We start from the raw sequence: 18566 nt of genomic DNA on the forward strand, positions 1-18566 counted from the left end.
CTCAGCCTAGGTGCTGTCCCTGAACTCTTCAGGTCAAGGTTCCTGCCTGGAGCCACAGTGCCACTTCCAATTTTCTAGTGGTTAATTGGAGATGATTCTCATGGGCTTTAGTGCTGGGGTTGGCTTTGAATCTCGATCCTCAGATCTCAGACTCCTGAGTAGCTAGAATTACAGGTGTGAACCACCGCCTCCTGCTTTTTCCTTTTTTTCTTTAATGGTATTGGCTCAAACTCCACCATACCTTTTTGCTGGTAAATTGGAGGTATGGACCTTATGTACTTCCTTGCTCCAGTTGACTTTCAGCCATGATCCTCCAGGTAGCAAAGCATCCTGATTAGCTATGATTAGGAGTGAGCCCTCAGTGCATCTCTTGATTTTTCTTTTTTTTGTACAGGCTTTATTTTAGATGCAAATCATATAAATTTACTTCTCCCAGACCTATATAGGTTTGGCAAGTGGTTTACCATTGAGTTATACCTCCTACACACAACTTTCCCTTTTAACGGGCATTACTTGGTTTTAGTTTACTAATTTTTTTATTTTACCATTTGAGCAGTCACCATAATTAATTTTAGAACCTTTCCTTCAGTGAGATCTAGTAACCCATTAATAATAGTCGCAGAAGAATCTCTTCATATTCTAGACATTTCATGTTACTAGATCAAAATGTTTTGTGTTTGGCTACTCTGACTTAGGATAATAGTAAGTACATTATTCCTGAATGGTAGTCTGTTGTATGTATAATACTACATTTTGTTCTTTATTTGTAGTTTTGGGCTATTGTGAATAATGTTGCTTTTAACATTCATGTACAGATTTTGTGTTGACAGAAAACAATTTCTGGTTTATGTGATAATTGTCAAACTGTCCAGATTCCAAAGCAGTTGTCCAGCCACCAATGTAGTAGGGTTCTAATTTCTGTTTGTGATTGCCAATACTTGTTATGGGTAGCATTTTAACCACTTCTGAATTGCATTTTATGAGCATATTTTAGTTGAAGTAAATAGGCATTATCTCTTCCCCACCCCCTCTATAGCCCATGCCTATAATCCTAACTATTCAGGAGGCTAAGAATATGGCAGTTCAAAGCCAGCTTGAGAAGACTGAGTGTCTATCTCCAGTTAACCAAGAAAAGGCTAAAAGGGGAAGTGTTAAGCAGGAGCATGAAACCCTGAGTTCAAGTCTCATTATTGGCACAAGAAAAAAGAGAAATAAGGTCTTAAAGAGATACTGTAAAACATGTTTTATGTAGTGGAATTAGCATTAGTAAAGAAATTGATACATGCTTCACTTTCAATGAACTTTTGAGGACTTTATGGCTAGGGATTAAGCCATTCATAAAACAATGCATATGATTCCATTTACACCTATGGTAGCATACTGGTTCCCACTGGGATGGGAATGAGAGGTTGGTAGTTTCAGTTTTAAAATTGTAAGTCTTAAAGTGTAACTAATAAACTTTGTTATATCTTTATGCTTAAAAACTAATCATCTTTTTTTTTTTTAGATGACTTAAATACAAGAAATTTCGTTAATACACCATACTGTGGATCAGTGACAGAAAGGGAAAATACACATTGTTCTTCTCCTGAGATTTCTATAGAATTTGATGGACAACTTAACACTAAGAAAGACAAGCAAGGACTAAGTCAGGACAGAGTAGCCAACTTAGAAAAAGAAAACAGCTGGTATAATGACCAATGTAAACAGCCTGTAACAGAGAAACAAACAAAACTCATGACGAAAAGTCCTAGAAGGCCTGCTTGGAATATAAATAAGCCTCTCAAAAGGTATATTCCGGCATCTGAAAAATATCCTAAACAGCTTCAAAAGCAAAGAGAAGAAAAAAAAGTAAGAAGGCAGATGGAACTGCTTCAGTTGGTAGAGAGAAATAATTCTGAACACCTTTCTCACAATAGAGGCACTTCGCCAGAAGATGTTCAGTCATCCTATCCAGAAACAGAGTCAAAAATCAGGTGGCATCTAGGCAACAAGGTAAAACTCCTCTATCTCATTTTTAAATATGCATGCATTTCTAAATTCAAAACACAATCCTTTTGTTTTGCCAGTCCTGGGGCTTGAACTCAGGGCCTGAGTACTATCCTTGGGCTTTCTCTACCACTTGAGCCACAGCACCACTTCAGGCTTTTTCTGTGTATGTGGTACTGAGGAATCGAACCTGGGTCTTCATGCATGCCAGGCAAGCACTGTGTTACTAGGCCAAACTCAGGCACTATCAAACTTTGTGGTATAGTGTTTGTATGAAGCCCTGGGTTTAATTCTAGATACACAGAAAAAGCCTTGAGCAAAAGGAGGCCAGGTTCTGAGTTCAAGCCTCAGGAGTGGCCAAAAACAAAACCCACAATTCTCTGTAAACATGTATGCTTTGAGCTGTTTGTCTGAAGGAGTTAGAAAACTTTTTGTTAGGGATCAGCAAATTAATTCTATAAGCAAATCTGTCCATTGTTTTGTAAATGAAAGGTTTGTAGAAACACAATCATACTTGTTTTATGAATCATTTGGGTGACTTTATACTGCTATATCAGAGCTGATTAGGTGTAACACAGACCATATGGTTAGAAAAGTTGACAAACTTTAGTACTTGGCCCCTAACTGAAAAGAATCTCAAAAACAAGTTGGGCTTGGTGTGTTTCAGGTACCTGCAAATGGTACTAAGAAGGTTACAAGTCTGAGAGTGGCTAGCTAGAAGTGAGAGCATGTTGCAAGTAGCAGAATGAGCACTTGGAAAGCTTGAGGCTCCAAGTTCAATTCCAAGAACCACCGGAAGCAAACATTTACACCTCAGCAAACTTGTTTAGCACTTGGGAAGCTGAGGCAGAAGACTAAAATGAGTTCAAGGCCAGACTGGGTTACACCGTGAGACCCATACATACATACATACATACATACATACATACATACATACATACATACATACATACATACATTACATATAATGAAAGCAACAACAAAAATCCTGTTTATAGTCTTATAAGTAGCCAGTTGGAAGGTACAGAATTAGATTTGTTTGACTGGAGAATACTGACACTATTAGAAATAGATTTCCATTATAAGTATGTGATATCACTTGATCCTTTTAGGAAGAAGAACCTATGAAAATGAATTCCATCAGTGAAGAAAGGTATGTGGACTACTTTCATAGGTATTGAGTGCTTTGAGATAGAGGAGGTACAGAATATGTGCTCCAAGTCTACTCAGGTTAGGCACAAAGATGAAGATAAAAATGTAAGAGGAGTATACTTACCAGATGGTTAGTAGTTTGAGGGATAAAATAGCTTTTAGCTGGACTGGGCTTAATAGAAGGCATGGATGACATTCTCCTATCTTAAGGTATAGCTGGACAGTTTTTATTTACCTCATGCATGAGTGCTGAAACAGGCATGATGCTTGGATTGAATCAGGTAGGAAAACTAATTGGAAAGAATAGTAGTTACTTAAAGCTTTTTAGTCTGTCTTTTCTGCATGAGCTAGCTGGTTTAGAGTTGGCTCATATTGGATTTAGTTCCGGTGATGAGGAAATAAATTTATGAGGAGTTATTTAAGGAGAAATAAGACTTGTTAGCCCAACCAAAACTGTAATTTAATTCTGCTTTATATTGAGTACATATATGTAGCTAGTAAAAACTCAAATGAACACCCTTCTCTTGCCCTGTGTTTCATGAATGAAGCTTTAGGCTCCCTTATGTGATATTCCTAAAGGTGTGAATTATTGAATTAAAGAGATACGTTTATTTTTAAACTGTAAAATTTCTTATTCAAGCTTCTTGGTCTGTATAGGTTACAGTCCTCACCAGCTCTAGTAGTAAAAAACAGAACTCAACAAACTCAAACAAACACCTTACACTTACCACTAAAAAACAGCTGCAAAAAAGAAATAGTGCCAGAAGATGGTGAAACACCTGGGATGCAAACATGTAATTTTATTCCTTATGTTCGAACAAATGAGATATATTACCTGGATCCAGATGCACCCTTGTCTGCGCCTTCCACTGATCACGGTACGTAAACCACATATGGAAGATCTGCTGAACCTTCAAATTCATTCCTAAAAATTCCTACTTAGTTCTACAGAGCCTCATAGTTCTACAGAGCCTTATAAACCTAAGAGTATGTATGTGGGTTTTTAGGAAAAATAAATTTACTAATGAATCTTACTGCAAACTAGAAAGGTATTTGGCTCTTATAAATTTTGTCTGGTTTCAGATTGTAATCAAGAACAACGACTTGCGCTTGGCTCTGTCAGGGATCCACTTCTTAATCCCAACTTGGTGAAGAACCGGGATCGACAACAAGCGATTCTTAAGGGACTTTCAGCTCTACGACAGGTATAAGATCTTGTGGTGTGGTCGTGTACATGTGTAGCATACAGGTGGCCAGAAGGCTCACAAATTCAAAAAGATGAGCCTGTCTCAACTTTTTTTTTAGTATGACATCATGAGACAGTTGTTATACTGAGATAATTTTATTAAGAAATGTGTACATTTAACATCAAACATAATAAGGCCTGAAAATCAAATTTGTAAGTATGTGTTGGCAGCTGAACAGTATTGTCTGATCCCAAGAATATAGTTCAGCATGAAATGATTGGGCCAGTAAGCTCACCAGACATTTTCCCATACCAATTATGAATTATCACAGCTCTCTTATTAAACAGGCATACTTAAGATTATAGTAACATTTTTCTAAGAAACTTTGACTCTGGATTATAGTAACATTTTTCTAAGAAACTTTGACTCTGGTTATTTTCTAGTGTATGACCTCTAAACACTCCCCCAGTATCTCCCTCCCCATTTATTTCAGAAAGTTGGTTCTTGTGTTACCCATTCTTCCCCTTTCTAAAACTAGAAAATCATCCTATACTTTTACTCAGGTTTTTTATTCATTTGAAAATGGTAAGACTTTACAAATGCCCTTAATTATCCTCTGAATTAAAAACTGAAGCTAATGTAACTGACTTTGGAAACTCCTGAGGTATAGAGGAAAGAGCATGATGTACACACCCACCAACAGAGTGGCTACTCTTATTTCGCATAGCTAAAATAAACACTGGATGTTTCAAATGTTTTTTCAGGGACTTCTCCAGAAGCAAAAGGAGTTGGAAACTAATTTCATGTCTTTAGCTGCAAATCAAGAGAATTTTAGTTCTTCATTAATGTAGAAGGTCATCGTTGTCTTCTAAACAGTACTCATCATTCAACTGTATTTTTTAAATAGCCTAAGTATCTTTTTAAAAACTTGCACATTATGCAATAAAAATGCTGTTAAAAATGAATAAAAACATTTTTTTGTAGAATTAAAAAAAAATTTTTTTCCTGGTTCCTTCAGTCTCGTCATTTAACTCCTCTATACATACTTTTTACCTATCATAAACAGTCTGGAGTTCCTGTTTAACCTGTCTTTCAGACTTGCTTCCTTGTTTTAAAAACTAAGGACTATTAAAAAAAACTAGCCAAGGGGGCTGGGAGTTTGGCCTAGTGGTACGCTGCTTGCCCAGCATACACAAAGACCCACGGGTTCGATTCCTCAGTTCCACATACATAGAAAAAAAAAAGCCAGAAGTGGTGCTGTGGTTCAAGTGGTAGAGCCTTGAGAAAGCCCAACGACAGTGCTCAGGCTCTGAGCTCAAGCCACAAGACTGGTTTAAAAAAAAAATGTTGAGAGCTGGTGGCTCAAGTCTTACAGGTGGCTGAGATCTAGGATATCAGTTCAAAGGTAAGCTTGAATGAAAAAGCCAAGTGAGAGCACAAGGCCCTGAGTTCAAGCCCTAATACAGGCACCAAAATAAATATAAAATACTAAATCTTCACTTTTATTGCAATACCAAAAATTGTGTTTAGGCTAAATTTTAATAGCATTTCTCTTAGAAATTGCAGTTTTCAAACTGAGCTACAGGTAGTTACTGTCTGTGAGTTTATTAGTTCCACACTATGGTGTAGTAGGTGGTAATTCTAAGAGCCAAATCCAATATGTATTCCCAGTTTTCTAAGTCTAGTAATTTAAAATAGTTCCAAATTGCCCAGTGACTTCCATAAAACAAGTACTAATTATTAAATTTTAAAACAATCATAGAAGCTCTGAAAATCTTAATTCTCCAGAAACTTTAAAAAATGCTGCTTGATGTTTATTATGTACATAAGTTTATTACCTAGATGAAACTGCATTGTTAGATACATCTTGAGGTATAGAGCCAAAATCCTATAAATATTAACATCAATGGCTTATACCAGCGTAAAAACACTATACAAAGGCTTTTATCTAAAATAAATAGTTGACAATTTGTTTCAGCAAAATCTGACATGAGAGGAAATAAAAGTCAAGCCATTGCTGTTTTCTATTAACATCTAATTTTACATATAAAACAGACTTCAATTTGAAGTGCAACTACAGGTAACAAATGTAAAACTTAAGTGTCAACATGAGATAATTCAAGTACAATATGTTAAAAAAATATATTTATTTCAGTTTTTAGATGCTTCAGATGTTACAGGCCATCATGATTTAAATAAGAAGGAAAAACATTTTAGAAAGGATAAGAACCTTTTGTTTAAATGAAATATAAATTGTTAATTCGCTTTTAAGAAACAAAGTTCACAACAACCTGTTATTAAAAACAATCATTTTTTTTACCCTTAACTTAACGGAGATTTTTCTCTAGTGAAGCTTTTTGTAAGAAGGTAAAATTTTTCATTTTCTTGAGACTGATTTGATGAAAGGGCATATGGTGTCCCCAAAAACGTCTGATGAGTAAGAACATTAAAATGACTAAACTGATGGGACACACTTAATTCATTGTGATAAACCCAAGAATGGCTATATGAATCTTGTTCTGAATTGCTGTCCTCTCCTTCAGAGCATACTATAATAGGAGCTCTCTCTTCACAATCAATTTGGTAAGTCTTATCTTCTAATAAACTTTTTTGCACGTCAAGAGACGATTGCAATTCAATTTGAATATTCTTTTTTTGATCTGTTCCACTTGATCCTTTGGTTTCTTTCGCCAATATTTCTGAATGAAAACTGCTGAACACTTCTATATGTGAGATTTCATCCCCTGAATCCAGAGACATATCCTCTTCGTCCTTTTCATCGTTTTCTAAAAGAGCTACATTTAAAAAACAAAAAGTCCTCCTCTATTGAAATATACAGTATGTTTAAGTTTTAAAATTATACACTACTCACACAATATAATGCGTCAGGATCTGCAAGTCCACAGTCCCTTAAAGCTTGGTCTTCTGCCACAAGTTCACTTAGTCACAACACTCACACTAGATGTGAATGTCCAGACAATCCGATGCTACAAGCTTCTGCGAAATGTGTTCACGTTTAATGTTGGGAAATCCCAACTCCCAGCTCCAAAGGGGTTAATGTCAAAACAGCATCTAAAGTTATACGGTAATTCAGTATTTCATAAGACAAATATAAAATAAAAGTTTTGACATGTAGCTTTATTGAATTAGTAAACTGGTTAGCTCTATTGACTATCTCTGCTTTTCAAAACCAATTTCATTTGCGTAGTCTGGAACAAAAGCAGAGGCCACCTCTTCTGTGAGATGACTGATCTGTACTGTACTGTCTTGCAATTAAAATTGCTTCCTACACAAAGGGAGATTTAGCACTCCAGTGCTAAATCTGGCTTCCTACGATTCTTAACAGTAGCAGTCAATAAAGTTTACATACCTTCAAAGATAAAGAGCATAGTCCAAAGTGTGCATGGTCTACAGTGCAGATGAATGTATACAGTCTTTAAATAACTTTATTGACTACAGTATAATATCTGAGCAGATCTTGTATATGCTGTCTGAATGGCAAATACCTCAAAACATTTCCCCCGACACTGTTTTACACTGGAGTGAGGAGTTTCAAAGAGTATTTTATTATTTGATTAACCAAAACCATTTTTTTTTTTTTTTTTGTGGCCAGTCCTGGGGTTTGGCCTGGGCACTGTCCTTGGGTTTTCTCAAGGCTAGAGCCTCTAAAATTTGAGCCACAACACCACTTATGGCTTTTTTTCTATGTATGTGGTACCAAGGAATCAAACCTGGGTCTTCATGCATGCTAGGCAAGCATTCTACCACTAGGCCAACCTCCCAGCCCCCTTTTCTGTCTACCTTAAATAAAAGCTACTGAAAAGTTACCTGACTGGGACTCAAGAGTCTCAGTAGCACCAAGCGATGGAGGATTTTCTTCTGGGATTACGTTGTGATAGCCCACAAGATTTTTGAAGTTTTGCATGAAGTCTTCAGTAGATGCAACTACTATTCCATTTTCTGAGTAGCTGGAAAATATCTTGATATTCTTCTCTAAATTAAAAAAAAAATCTTCAAGGATATAGGCTTTATAATATACATGGACAAATAATGCCTGCCATATGTTCAACAAGCCCCTTCCTCTACATGTTCATAATCAACCACACCCATTCATGTTCCTGAAATTCCTTCAAGCTGCATTCCTTTATTGTAGTAAAAAGCTGAAGAACACCCTATACCTGTTAAAAAGACGATGTGTCGTTGTTGTATGTTTTGAGCCTGGAGCCTGATGAGGCAATCCAATTCAGGTGCATTTCGAGTTTGTGAATCACAGCTGTGATATGACAAAATTTCAACTAGATGTTTCTTCTGATAGACATTCAGAAGTGTTAACAGACTAAGAGCTTTGGCATTCAACCTGTGAAATTAAGCACAGTTATCTATATTTGCACTTAATGAGCAACCCTGTAACCTAGCGTGTTTTGTGTGTGTGTATGTGTGTGTGTGTGTGTGTTTGGTAGAGGTGCCTAAATCTCAATCAGGCATTTATTTAATAAATTACACACTTTTAGCTTTATAACTTAACATTAATGAGAAATAAACTTTCTATACGGTAAGAAAATTATTATAATTAGGAAGGTGACGGTCCTGCTGTTATTAGCAGTTAAACCTTTGTGTCTCAGTGGTTATATTCAATAAAAATTTGCTTTATACCTATTTCATAAGCTTTGAAGATGAGTACCTTCTAAAAAGGAAATCTACACAGAGCTAAACAAATTAGCCCTGCCACAAAATGTCAAAAAGTATCACATAAACAAAAGTTCTATGATCTAAGTTTAGGAAGGATGAACTATAAAACAATTTTGAACTAGCTTCTGGAATCTTAACACAATTACATTTCGTGGAAATGACCTTAGGAAGAATACAGCATCTCAAACTAATCAGTTCACGAAGCCTCAAGTAAACCAATACACCAAATATTACTTTGAGGCAATGTTAGCAAGGCTTCAACTAAAGAAAAATAAATTGAGATCATGCTAGAGCCATAAACAGAATAATCCAAGTGTACCTATTCACAACCAGAACTTCAAAGGTCTAAAGAATACCAGCTCCTCAGCTGGGTGTGGTGGCTCACACCTGTAATCCTAGCTACTCAGGAGGCTGAGATCTGTGGATTGAGGTTCAAAGTCAGACTAGACACTAAAGAACACCAAAGACCATGAGACTCTTATCTCTAATTAATCATTAGAATACATCTCATTCTTCAAAACTGGTAAGAAAAAACAGTAAATATACAAATCAAGTTCCTCTGACAAAACTTTTTTGCCAGTCTGGGGCTTGAGCTCAGGGCCTGAGCACTGTTCTTGGGCTTTTCTCAAGGCTAGCACTCTGCCACTTGAGCCACAGCACCACTTCCAGCTTTTTTTCTATGTATGTGGTACTGAGGAATCAAACCTGGGTCTTCATGAATGCTAGGCAGGCACCCTACCACTAGGCCAAACTCCCGGCCCTCTGATAAAACTTTTTAAAAAATTAAATTACATAGCCGAGTGTGGTGGCTCATGCCTGTAATCCTAGCCACTCAGGAGGCTGAGATGTGAGAAAGCCAGCACTGGAACTAAAGAACATGAGACTCATATCCCAATTAACCACTAGAAAACAGGAAGTGGGGCTGTGGTTCAAGGGATAAGGTAGTAGCCTTGAGCTGAGGAGTTCAGGGACAGCACACAGGCCCAGACTCCCCCTTCCCCAAAAAGAAGAAATACCAGTTCCTCGTAAGAAGGCCAGAATAACTCAGTATCTACATTTCCAATCAGCTACAGACAGTTGTGAAAACTGCTCATAATCTAAAAACATAGGGAAAAATGATGTTAGAAGTTAGAAAGTATATCAATTTCTAAATTTTACCTGCCCAGTTCCTTTAGTTTTTTCTGAAATTTGCAATGCACTTTCCACTGCCATTTTCCTTCTGGAGTGCTAAGTTCTTCAAGGAATGTTAAAAAAATTTGAAGGCTCTCTGTAGAGACAAGGAAATGCATTTTTAATTTAATCCACTCCACGCCTATATTGTAGAAATGCTTGTTATATAAAACCTTTCTTTTTAAAAATTTTTTCTTCATATATTTTTTATTATTCTCAATAGAAGGGTTACATTATATTCACCAGATAGAAGGTACATTACTTCACAAATATTGATACCCTTTCTCATGTCATGGTCCCCATTTCCCTCCCCCTGAAAACCTTACTTTGTTATAGCCTCATTCATGCCAAAGACAGGTTGACATAGGCCTAATTTACCTTAACACCTGTGTAGGGACAGGAGCATGGCCTAGTGGTAGTGTGCTTGAAGCCCTGGCTTCAGTTCCCCAGAACCACATACACAGAAAATGCCAGAAGTGGCGCTGTGGCTCAAGTGGCAGAGTGCTAGCCTTGAGCAAAAAGTGTTCAAGGATAGTGCTCAGGCCCTGAGTTCAAGCCCCAGGACTGGCCAAAAAAAAAAAAGAGAGAATGTAACATCTCTGCCTTAAAAAACAACAAAACGAAAAACCTAAAGAAAATAACAGTATCAGAAGGAATCAGAATGGAGGAGCAGGTACTTTACAGCCAATTTACAGGCATCTATTTCTAAGGACTAAACAGACATGAAAGAGAAGTGATAAAAGCTCAGGAAAAGATGGAAGTACACTAGATAATCTATGAATGACACAATATAAACACAAAAACAAGTCCTCAATTTTTTTTCAAAATCTAGAAAAATCTAGGTGCTCACATCTATAATCCTAGGTAGTCAGGAAGTTGAGATTTGATGATCTGGGTTCAAAGCCAGCCCCAGGCAATCAAATTTGAGAGACCCTATTGCCAATTAACCATCAAGAAGTTGGAAAAGGAGGTGTGGTTCAAGTGGTATAGTACCAGCCTTGAGCAAGAAAGCTAAAGAAGAGTTCAAGAAAGCTAAAGTACTGATGTTAAAGCCCCAGTACCTGCACACACAAAAAAGAACAAAAGAAAAACCAGAAAAGACAGAATATATATACTGAATATATACAATATATACTGAAAAGAATGCAGTAATCTTACCAATTGTGACAACTTCTGGATTTAGAATTGATTCATCAGATACAATAAAACCTCCAGATACAAATAATTCATTGTATGTATGATTTTTAACATCATCCAGGCTATCAACACCAGCAAAACTAACAGTGGGGAGTTTCTTTAAAGCTACCAAGCCAGGTACCTATTTTAAATACAAAACCAAAAGTACAGTTTTAAGGATGCATAAGGATTCAAGTGTGAAGTAACCTACAAGAAAAACCTAGTAAAATGTAATAGAGTTCATCTATGTTATCGAATGGCAGATGGCAAGTCACTCAAAAAATAGTATTTTCAGTATTATTTCCCCAAAATACACTAGGTTAAAATAGATCTGAAAACACAAAATAGACAAATGGTAACTTGTCTGTGGCCTATGACTGTATTTGACATAGGGCAAAAGATTATATGCTTAGGGGAATCAAGAAACCAGAAGAGGTAGGCTCATAAGACTGACTGAATACCATCAAATCCAAGGGTAGAGGTGGACATATAAATCTACATGACAGCACTAAGAGTTCACACATCCCCTACCATTCAGAGACTCAATGTTCTTACTTGACTTAATTTGAGTGACAAAAGGATCGCAGAGATTTGCAGGGGTACAATGACTTGAACAAGCCTATTTGTGGACAGGCCCTTAAGCTTTACCTTCCTTAAAGCTTGGTTTTAATAATTAGTTTTACTCCTATAAACTAAAACTTAGCAACAAAATAGCGACTTTAACTTAATAGATTACCTTGTGAATAAAACCTGCGATGTCTTCATTTTGGATAATAATTAATAGTTTATCTAGTTCTGATCTTCTTTCCAAAAACTGTTCTGGATGACATTCTGTATTGCCTAATTTGGTAAGATACTCCTGTGTAAGAAAACAACTAGATCAGCATTAAAATGTTTTTTCATGGGTGAACAAATGCAGCACTGGTACTCACTAGACACTATGTTGAAAATGAACTAGACAACTTGTGGGTGGGGATGGGAGGGAGAAATGGAGACCACGAGGGAAGGGTGACATTGTCTAAAAAGAAATGTATGCATTACCTGACATGAAACTGTAACCCCTCTGTACATCACCTTTATAATAACAATAAAAAATATAAAAATAAAGTTCTTTTTAAAAAAAATTTTTAGAACACATCAATTTAACACTGGAAATGCAAGTTAAACTGATCAAAATTTCTGAGCCACTCTAGGTTATAAGAAACCTATTTATAGTCTTCCTTAGTTTTCTGTAACAAAACAAGCAAAAATTCCACTTGTGTGGTTAAATAAATTCTCAAAGTGAGAATAAGCATTTAAAACTCCCAAGGCATTAAAAGTTAAATCCTATAGTTAGAAATACTAAACCAGGTATTATTCCAATGTGCTACCATGTATATTCCTTTTGCTACCTAATTTTATACCCCTATGTCCATACCTAAGTGTGTGTTTAATCCACGTACCTATTAGTGTATACTGGCGGAGTGAGTAATGAACATCTAGCCCAAAGGCCTGCGAAATCATTTGGCACCTGATGGAACAGATATAGGCTTGCCTCTATCAGCTGCCCACTGCCTGTCTACCTCCAGTACTCACATTATTACATGGCTTGTAATGACATTATAAATATCTAAACACCTCTTAGGAGAATAAAAGTTCCCAATTCCTGATGGTAGACAAATATTCCTTATAGCCAATTAATTGTCTTTCATGATTGGGAAATCAAAGGACTAGCATAGTTTTGATTAATAAAAGCTACAGAAAACTGTGATATGGCCAAGGTATTCAAAGCAACAAAAGAACATACCCAGTTGGGCACTGGTATCTATCTCACAGGAAATGTAACTGTGGTTCAAATGGTAGATTACCAACCTTCAGCAAAAAAGGGACAATGCACCGTAGAACACACATACACACACAAAATGAGTCATCAGATCACCTATGGACAGTTTGGTTTTCCTAGACGACCAATAAAACACCATATGAAATGAACACTAGCAACTTATTTTTCCTTCTTTAAAAAATAGGAAATGAAGTCACATTTTAAACCACTGAAAGTTTTAAAATAGTTGCAGCATGTACAGATAGGATGTTATTATTTTTTTGAGCTATGCTGAGGATTAAACACATACCAGGGAAGTATTCTTGTCACTGAACTACATTCTGACCGTCAAAGATATGTGTGTGTGTATATGTGTGTGTGTGTGCTCTTTACATTTCACATCAAGTAATGGATTTTAAAATACTATATCACAGGCTTTGAGTTTAATTCAATTTACTCATCCTTTATTCTATTCTGAATTGTCAAATATGTAAAAATGTATGGTCAACTTTTCTATTCTACTGCATAAAGATCAGACCAATAAGACAATGTCTATTATTAGTACTATTACATTTCATATAGTTACCTTTATTTCTTTAGAGAGCACACACTCTTCTTCTTCATGAATGTAAAACTTCACAGTATTTTTCTGGACATCTTTCATAATTTTAACCAAACTATTAAACACTTCAGGCTCTAACTGGCTTATAAAATTTGAAAGAGCTGGTGGGGCAGAAATGGTTATATCGCTGGGTGATTTTGTTATTTCTTTTTCTAGTGGTTCCCTAGCAATATCACCAGGTACAATATGGTCTGAAGTCATCATTAAGTCTGTGGCATGATGGGCCTGGTTCATTTCTATTTCAGTTAAAGTTGAAGAGGAATATTGCTCGTTAATGTCTTTTAATCCATCACCACAAAATGGCTCAAGGAGATCTTTATTGTTGAAGTCACTTGAAGAAATGGAAATGACATGCCGTCCCATCGTATTGAACATTATCGTGGTACCAGAATCATTAAGACTGACTGGTGGCAAATTGCCACCCTTGATTGATGCATTAATAATGATGGTATTGAGTTGTTCATGTAAACCATCTACAAATTCTTGTACACCAGCTTTGGAAGTCTTAGAATATATAAACTCAGAAAGTTGTTTCATCTTCTTTCGTGGTGTAATGACAGGTGCAGATATTTTACTAATATATGGAACATGCTTATCCTTCAAAACCTCTTCTATCTTCCTAGAAAAGACAATGAACTCTCCTAACACTGTTTTCTCTGTAGTTTCACTCTCAGCTGGAGGCTCTGCTGCTGGCACACACTGCTCTTCAACTGTCATCACCTGACCTGTCAATATATCATCCTCACTGGTGCTCTTTAGTATGTCTGTAAATGGAGAGGATGGAAACTGGTAATCAGAAGTTCTCTGTCTACTTATTACCCGCGGGTCGTTAGGAAAAGTTTCCTGTGGTGGTAGACACACCAGCTGTTCTTCTGGTGATTTCAGACCTACACAAGAAGAGTTTACTATTACAAGAGCAATCTAAAAACAGCAGCATTCAAAACAACAGCAACAATAACAACAAAAATGCCTCAAATCAGAAAAGGGACAACTCTATGTTTGGACTAATTATGCATTGGAAAATGAAAATTTCAAATGCAAACAAAACCTTGTTTGTTATGCTCTCTACTTGTGCGGTAGTCTTTGGATTTCAGCAGGGAGAACAACATTCCTTTGCTTTCTTTCAAAGTGTCAGAAAAAAAAATGGCCTATTCTGCATTAACAGTGGCTAAATGATTTGCTTTTTCTGCTTCCCTACCAATTTGAAGATTGGGTTTTTAGCAATTTCTATATTCCTCCATGTTTGAATTATGTATAAAGCAATGGAAAGAATGCCAAACACAAATGCTGTGTTTAGGACTCATTCTACCTACTTTCAGACTGGCTATCATATATGGAGTTGGCTAGTGGATTTTGTACAATGTCATGGACTTTATTTTATCAGGAAAAAAAGCTCAGTAAGACAAGAAGGGAAATACAGGTAAATTAAGGTCTTTCCTGAACATTTTGATTTTGTTTGAAAATAGTTCTAATTTTAGATAGAGGTGTTTCAGTTAACCCATGCTAATGGGACTATAGACTTGTGACAATCAGCTCAATCCATAAGATCAAAACATGACCTTGAGCGCATGTTTATGAGCCATGGTGACATGGTGAGCTGTGTGATGAACACCCATAATCTTGGCACTTGAGAGGCTGGAAAAGAGGACTGGGACATGGGCCAACAGCGAGACCTTATGGTAAGGGAAAAGAATTATCACAGATACTTGTCATTGGACAATAACAGCCATAACAAGTCTAGCAGTAAATAAATAAAATGTCTGAGTAGACTTAAAACTATGAGACTGGCCATATAAAATTAGCCAGGAATGTCCCAAATTTACAACATTAAAATACAGTTCAGGATGCATACAAAATGTCCCAAAGAAGCTAGGTATCCTGACCTTTGGGTCTTTAGAGATATAGATAGGGAGGATCCTTGGGTCTAAGGCCAGCCCAGGAAAATGGCCGCCCTTATCCCAACAAATAAACCGTATGCAGTAATGTACATTTGCAATCCAACTATGCAGGATTACAGTCTAAAACCACAACACACACATGCTCCCTGTATAAAAATTAAAGCATCAATGTTGATTTCTCCATCCATGAAGATAATAATAAAACTGTCCTTCCTCAAAAAAGCAAAAATAAGGCTGAAGGCAAGGCTTAAATGCTAAATGGCCTACAGAGCAAGTATCAGGCTGAGTTCAAGTCCACAAGGGCATTATGAGAAATGAATGGGTGAGCCACTGGAGAAAAAAAAAATCTAAATGGATGGTACTGTTCAGTATTTTTTAACCCCTTAAAATTATGTGCTGTGCCAAACATCTGATTAAAAAAACTATCAATAATTTTAAAACTGTACTGGTTTTAACTTTTTAAAATACAAATTCTCACTATGTATTCCAGGCTGGCCAGGAAAAAAAAAACCTCATAAAGCTTCACCTCATACTTCAAGCCTTGCAAGAACTGTACCATTCTGCCTGGTCTTGAAAAAACCTGCATCTAAATTGTATAGCTAAACATTAGGGAAAAAAATCAGCTTATTCCTGAAGGATTATAGATTAAAAAAATTTCCTTGATCATAACTTAAACCCAATTGGAGAAATTTCCACAGTAAGAAACCCTAAACCAAACAAATCCCTTACAGAAATTCACATAATCATCTAATTTTATTTGGCAAGAGTGTCCTTATATGATTTTATAATCACCAACTCTGTGTGTGTGTGTGTGTGTGTGTGTGTTGGTTATGGGGCTTGAACTAAGGGCTTAGGCGCGATCCCTAAGTTTTTTTGCTTAAAGTCACAGCTGTATTTAGCTTCTTGGTAGTTAATTGGAGATAAAGGAGTCTCACAGACTTTCCTGCAGCGCTGTCTTGGAACCGCAATCCTCAGATCTCAGCCTCCTCAGTAGCTAGGATTACAGGCATGAGCCATCAGTGCCTAGCTCAAAAATTTCAAAGAAAGTTTCAACTATAAACAACTTAGAAGACACCTATACATGAATATCCATAACAATGATTTTTTTTTTGTAATCAATTGCTATTAAAACATTGCAGTATTTTGACTTTTTGTCAGTCCTGGGCTTGAGCTCAAGACCTGAGTACTGTCCTTGGACTTTGTCAAGGCTAGAGCTCTACCACTTGACCCTCAGCACCACTTCTGGCTTTTTTCTATGTATGTGGTACTGAGGAATAGAACCTGGGTCTTCATGTATGCTAGGCAAGCACTCTACCACTAGGCCAAACTCTCAGCCCAGTATTTTGACTTTTAAGCCAAAAGACGTTTAAGAGTTAAAAGAGAAGTTGTGAGTTCTCTAAAGGTGAAGTTATTAAGGTATCTATACTTTCAGTTACAGAGTTATGACTACAGTATCCGAAGTAAGAGGAATGTTCAATAATACCTACAGAGCATACTGAAAGCATATCTGTGGTTCCTAATGAGAAAGAGTTGCTTATATATAACATGCTTAAAACCCAAACAGAAGGTAGAGGTAAAGAATCCAACACACAAGGAACTGTATGGGTTCCATTTGTCATAAGTTCAAGAGGCAAAAATAAATCTGTGGTAATGTACTCACTAGGAAGCCACAGAAGAAAATACACTATACCTTGTCTTGGGTGGTGGCCGTATTGTATACATATGTTAAGCATTTATGTGATATATACTAAAAAAAAATATACACTTTCCTATTTGTCACACGCTATTTTTCTTGTACTTTGTAAAATATTTTCTGGAGGAGATAAATTCCGAAAGGATGGAATCTACTTTTGGATTTACTATTCATTTCATTTTCAGTCTCAAATCAAGCAAAAACCACCACAAACAAAACCCACATGCTTAAGATTTCTGTATAATAAGCTACATGCTACAACAAAATGGAAACAAAAATATCAACATCAAACTCTTAAGCAAGAAAATAGTGTCCAGAGTTGTCTGCATAGAATTGTCTTAAACCAAATACCTATAGATATGATATATTATATATAGTCTTTTCAGATTCTTATATGGCATTTTTCAGAAATGCATTAGGAAAACATTCCAAATCATCATCTATTATAAAAAAATAATCCATGAATATTCAGTGACTTCCCTAAAAGTCCATAAGAATATTTGATTCAACTCAGTTTAATAATTTAAATATAAATATGATACTGTGTGAAATTCTCTGTATTAGCAGAACTTAAAGCAATGCCCTACTGATGAAGGAAAATGACAAAATGCCAAGCAGCAATTCTACTAAGGACACACTCGAAAGCAAAGCAAAGCAAGCCTTCTCACCTGGTGCTTGTTTCTCACCATGTTTCCCCACATGGTCTTCTGGACTTCTTGCATTTGTTCCTGAAGGAAAGCACCCATTATTTGCAGACTCTCTTCCTTGAACCCTATTAAGCACCTTTCAGCTAACCCCAAATGCTAAGAAATCCAACAACCACATCTTTTGCCTAAGAGAAGAGTTATTCAGACATAGGAAGTTGCTTCTCTTTCCATTCAGGTGATGATGCCTATCAACACCTAGATGTACTGCTTCAAATGACTCTCACTATAAAGTCTGAAGGTGTTTAAATGAAGAATTGTTAGGATCATCATCACTTATCTCTATTCTATGTATCCCACTCAAGTTGGTTTCTGCAGCTCAGAAAAAAGAGTACCTGTTCCCTTCTTGCCCTCTTGAAGTAGAGAGCAGAGTTTAATAAAAGCCTATGGAAACTCTAGCCTTGGAAATTCTTAGAATCTTTGCAGGTCTCATAGGTTCTAAGTCACAAGGAGGCAATTTTTCAGCAAAAAGTTGCTCATTTTTC

General features: G+C 36.4%; 2 protein-coding genes across 13 annotated transcripts in view; one reads left to right on the top strand and one right to left on the bottom strand.

Moving 5' to 3' along the window:
* The window catches only part of Ccdc66 (coiled-coil domain containing 66), a 41231-nt gene extending 35943 nt beyond the window's left edge, over positions 1-5288 (top strand). For all 3 annotated transcript variants that reach the window (XM_090320682.1, XM_090320700.1, XM_090320691.1), the window contains 5 exons: positions 1508-1995; positions 3102-3142; positions 3799-4019; positions 4225-4346; positions 5093-5288. In XM_090320682.1, coding sequence (XP_090176808.1) covers positions 1508-1995; positions 3102-3142; positions 3799-4019; positions 4225-4346; positions 5093-5179 — 959 coding nt within the window. In that variant the 3' untranslated portion in view covers positions 5180-5288. The remainder of the gene's footprint in view (positions 1-1507; positions 1996-3101; positions 3143-3798; positions 4020-4224; positions 4347-5092) is intronic.
* Tasor (transcription activation suppressor) overlaps positions 1-18566 on the bottom strand; it is a 66245-nt gene that overhangs the window by 6905 nt on the left and 40774 nt on the right. Inside the window, exons 17-24 of one of the 10 annotated variants that reach the window (XR_016533002.1) lie at positions 18046-18105; positions 13751-14673; positions 12100-12222; positions 11346-11505; positions 10176-10284; positions 8507-8685; positions 8157-8321; positions 7201-7400 (exon numbers count right to left, since the gene is read on the bottom strand). Coding sequence is in view for 9 of the 10 variants with exons in the window: in XM_090320596.1 (XP_090176722.1) it covers positions 6651-7123; positions 8157-8321; positions 8507-8685; positions 10176-10284; positions 11346-11505; positions 12100-12222; positions 13751-14673; positions 18046-18105 (2192 nt within the window). In the remaining variant the exon portion in view is untranslated. Of the gene's footprint in view, positions 1-6135; positions 7401-8156; positions 8322-8506; positions 8686-10175; positions 10285-11345; positions 11506-12099; positions 12223-13750; positions 14674-18045; positions 18106-18566 lie in introns of those variants that run through there. The other 9 variants (XM_090320615.1, XM_090320596.1, XM_090320663.1 and 6 more) reach the window with 9 other exon arrangements.

Source organism: Megascapheus bottae, chromosome 2 (genome assembly GCF_031878675.1).
Source record: "Megascapheus bottae isolate mThoBot1 chromosome 2, mThoBot2.hap1, whole genome shotgun sequence".
NCBI classification, from domain to species: Eukaryota; Metazoa; Chordata; class Mammalia; order Rodentia; family Geomyidae; genus Megascapheus; species Megascapheus bottae.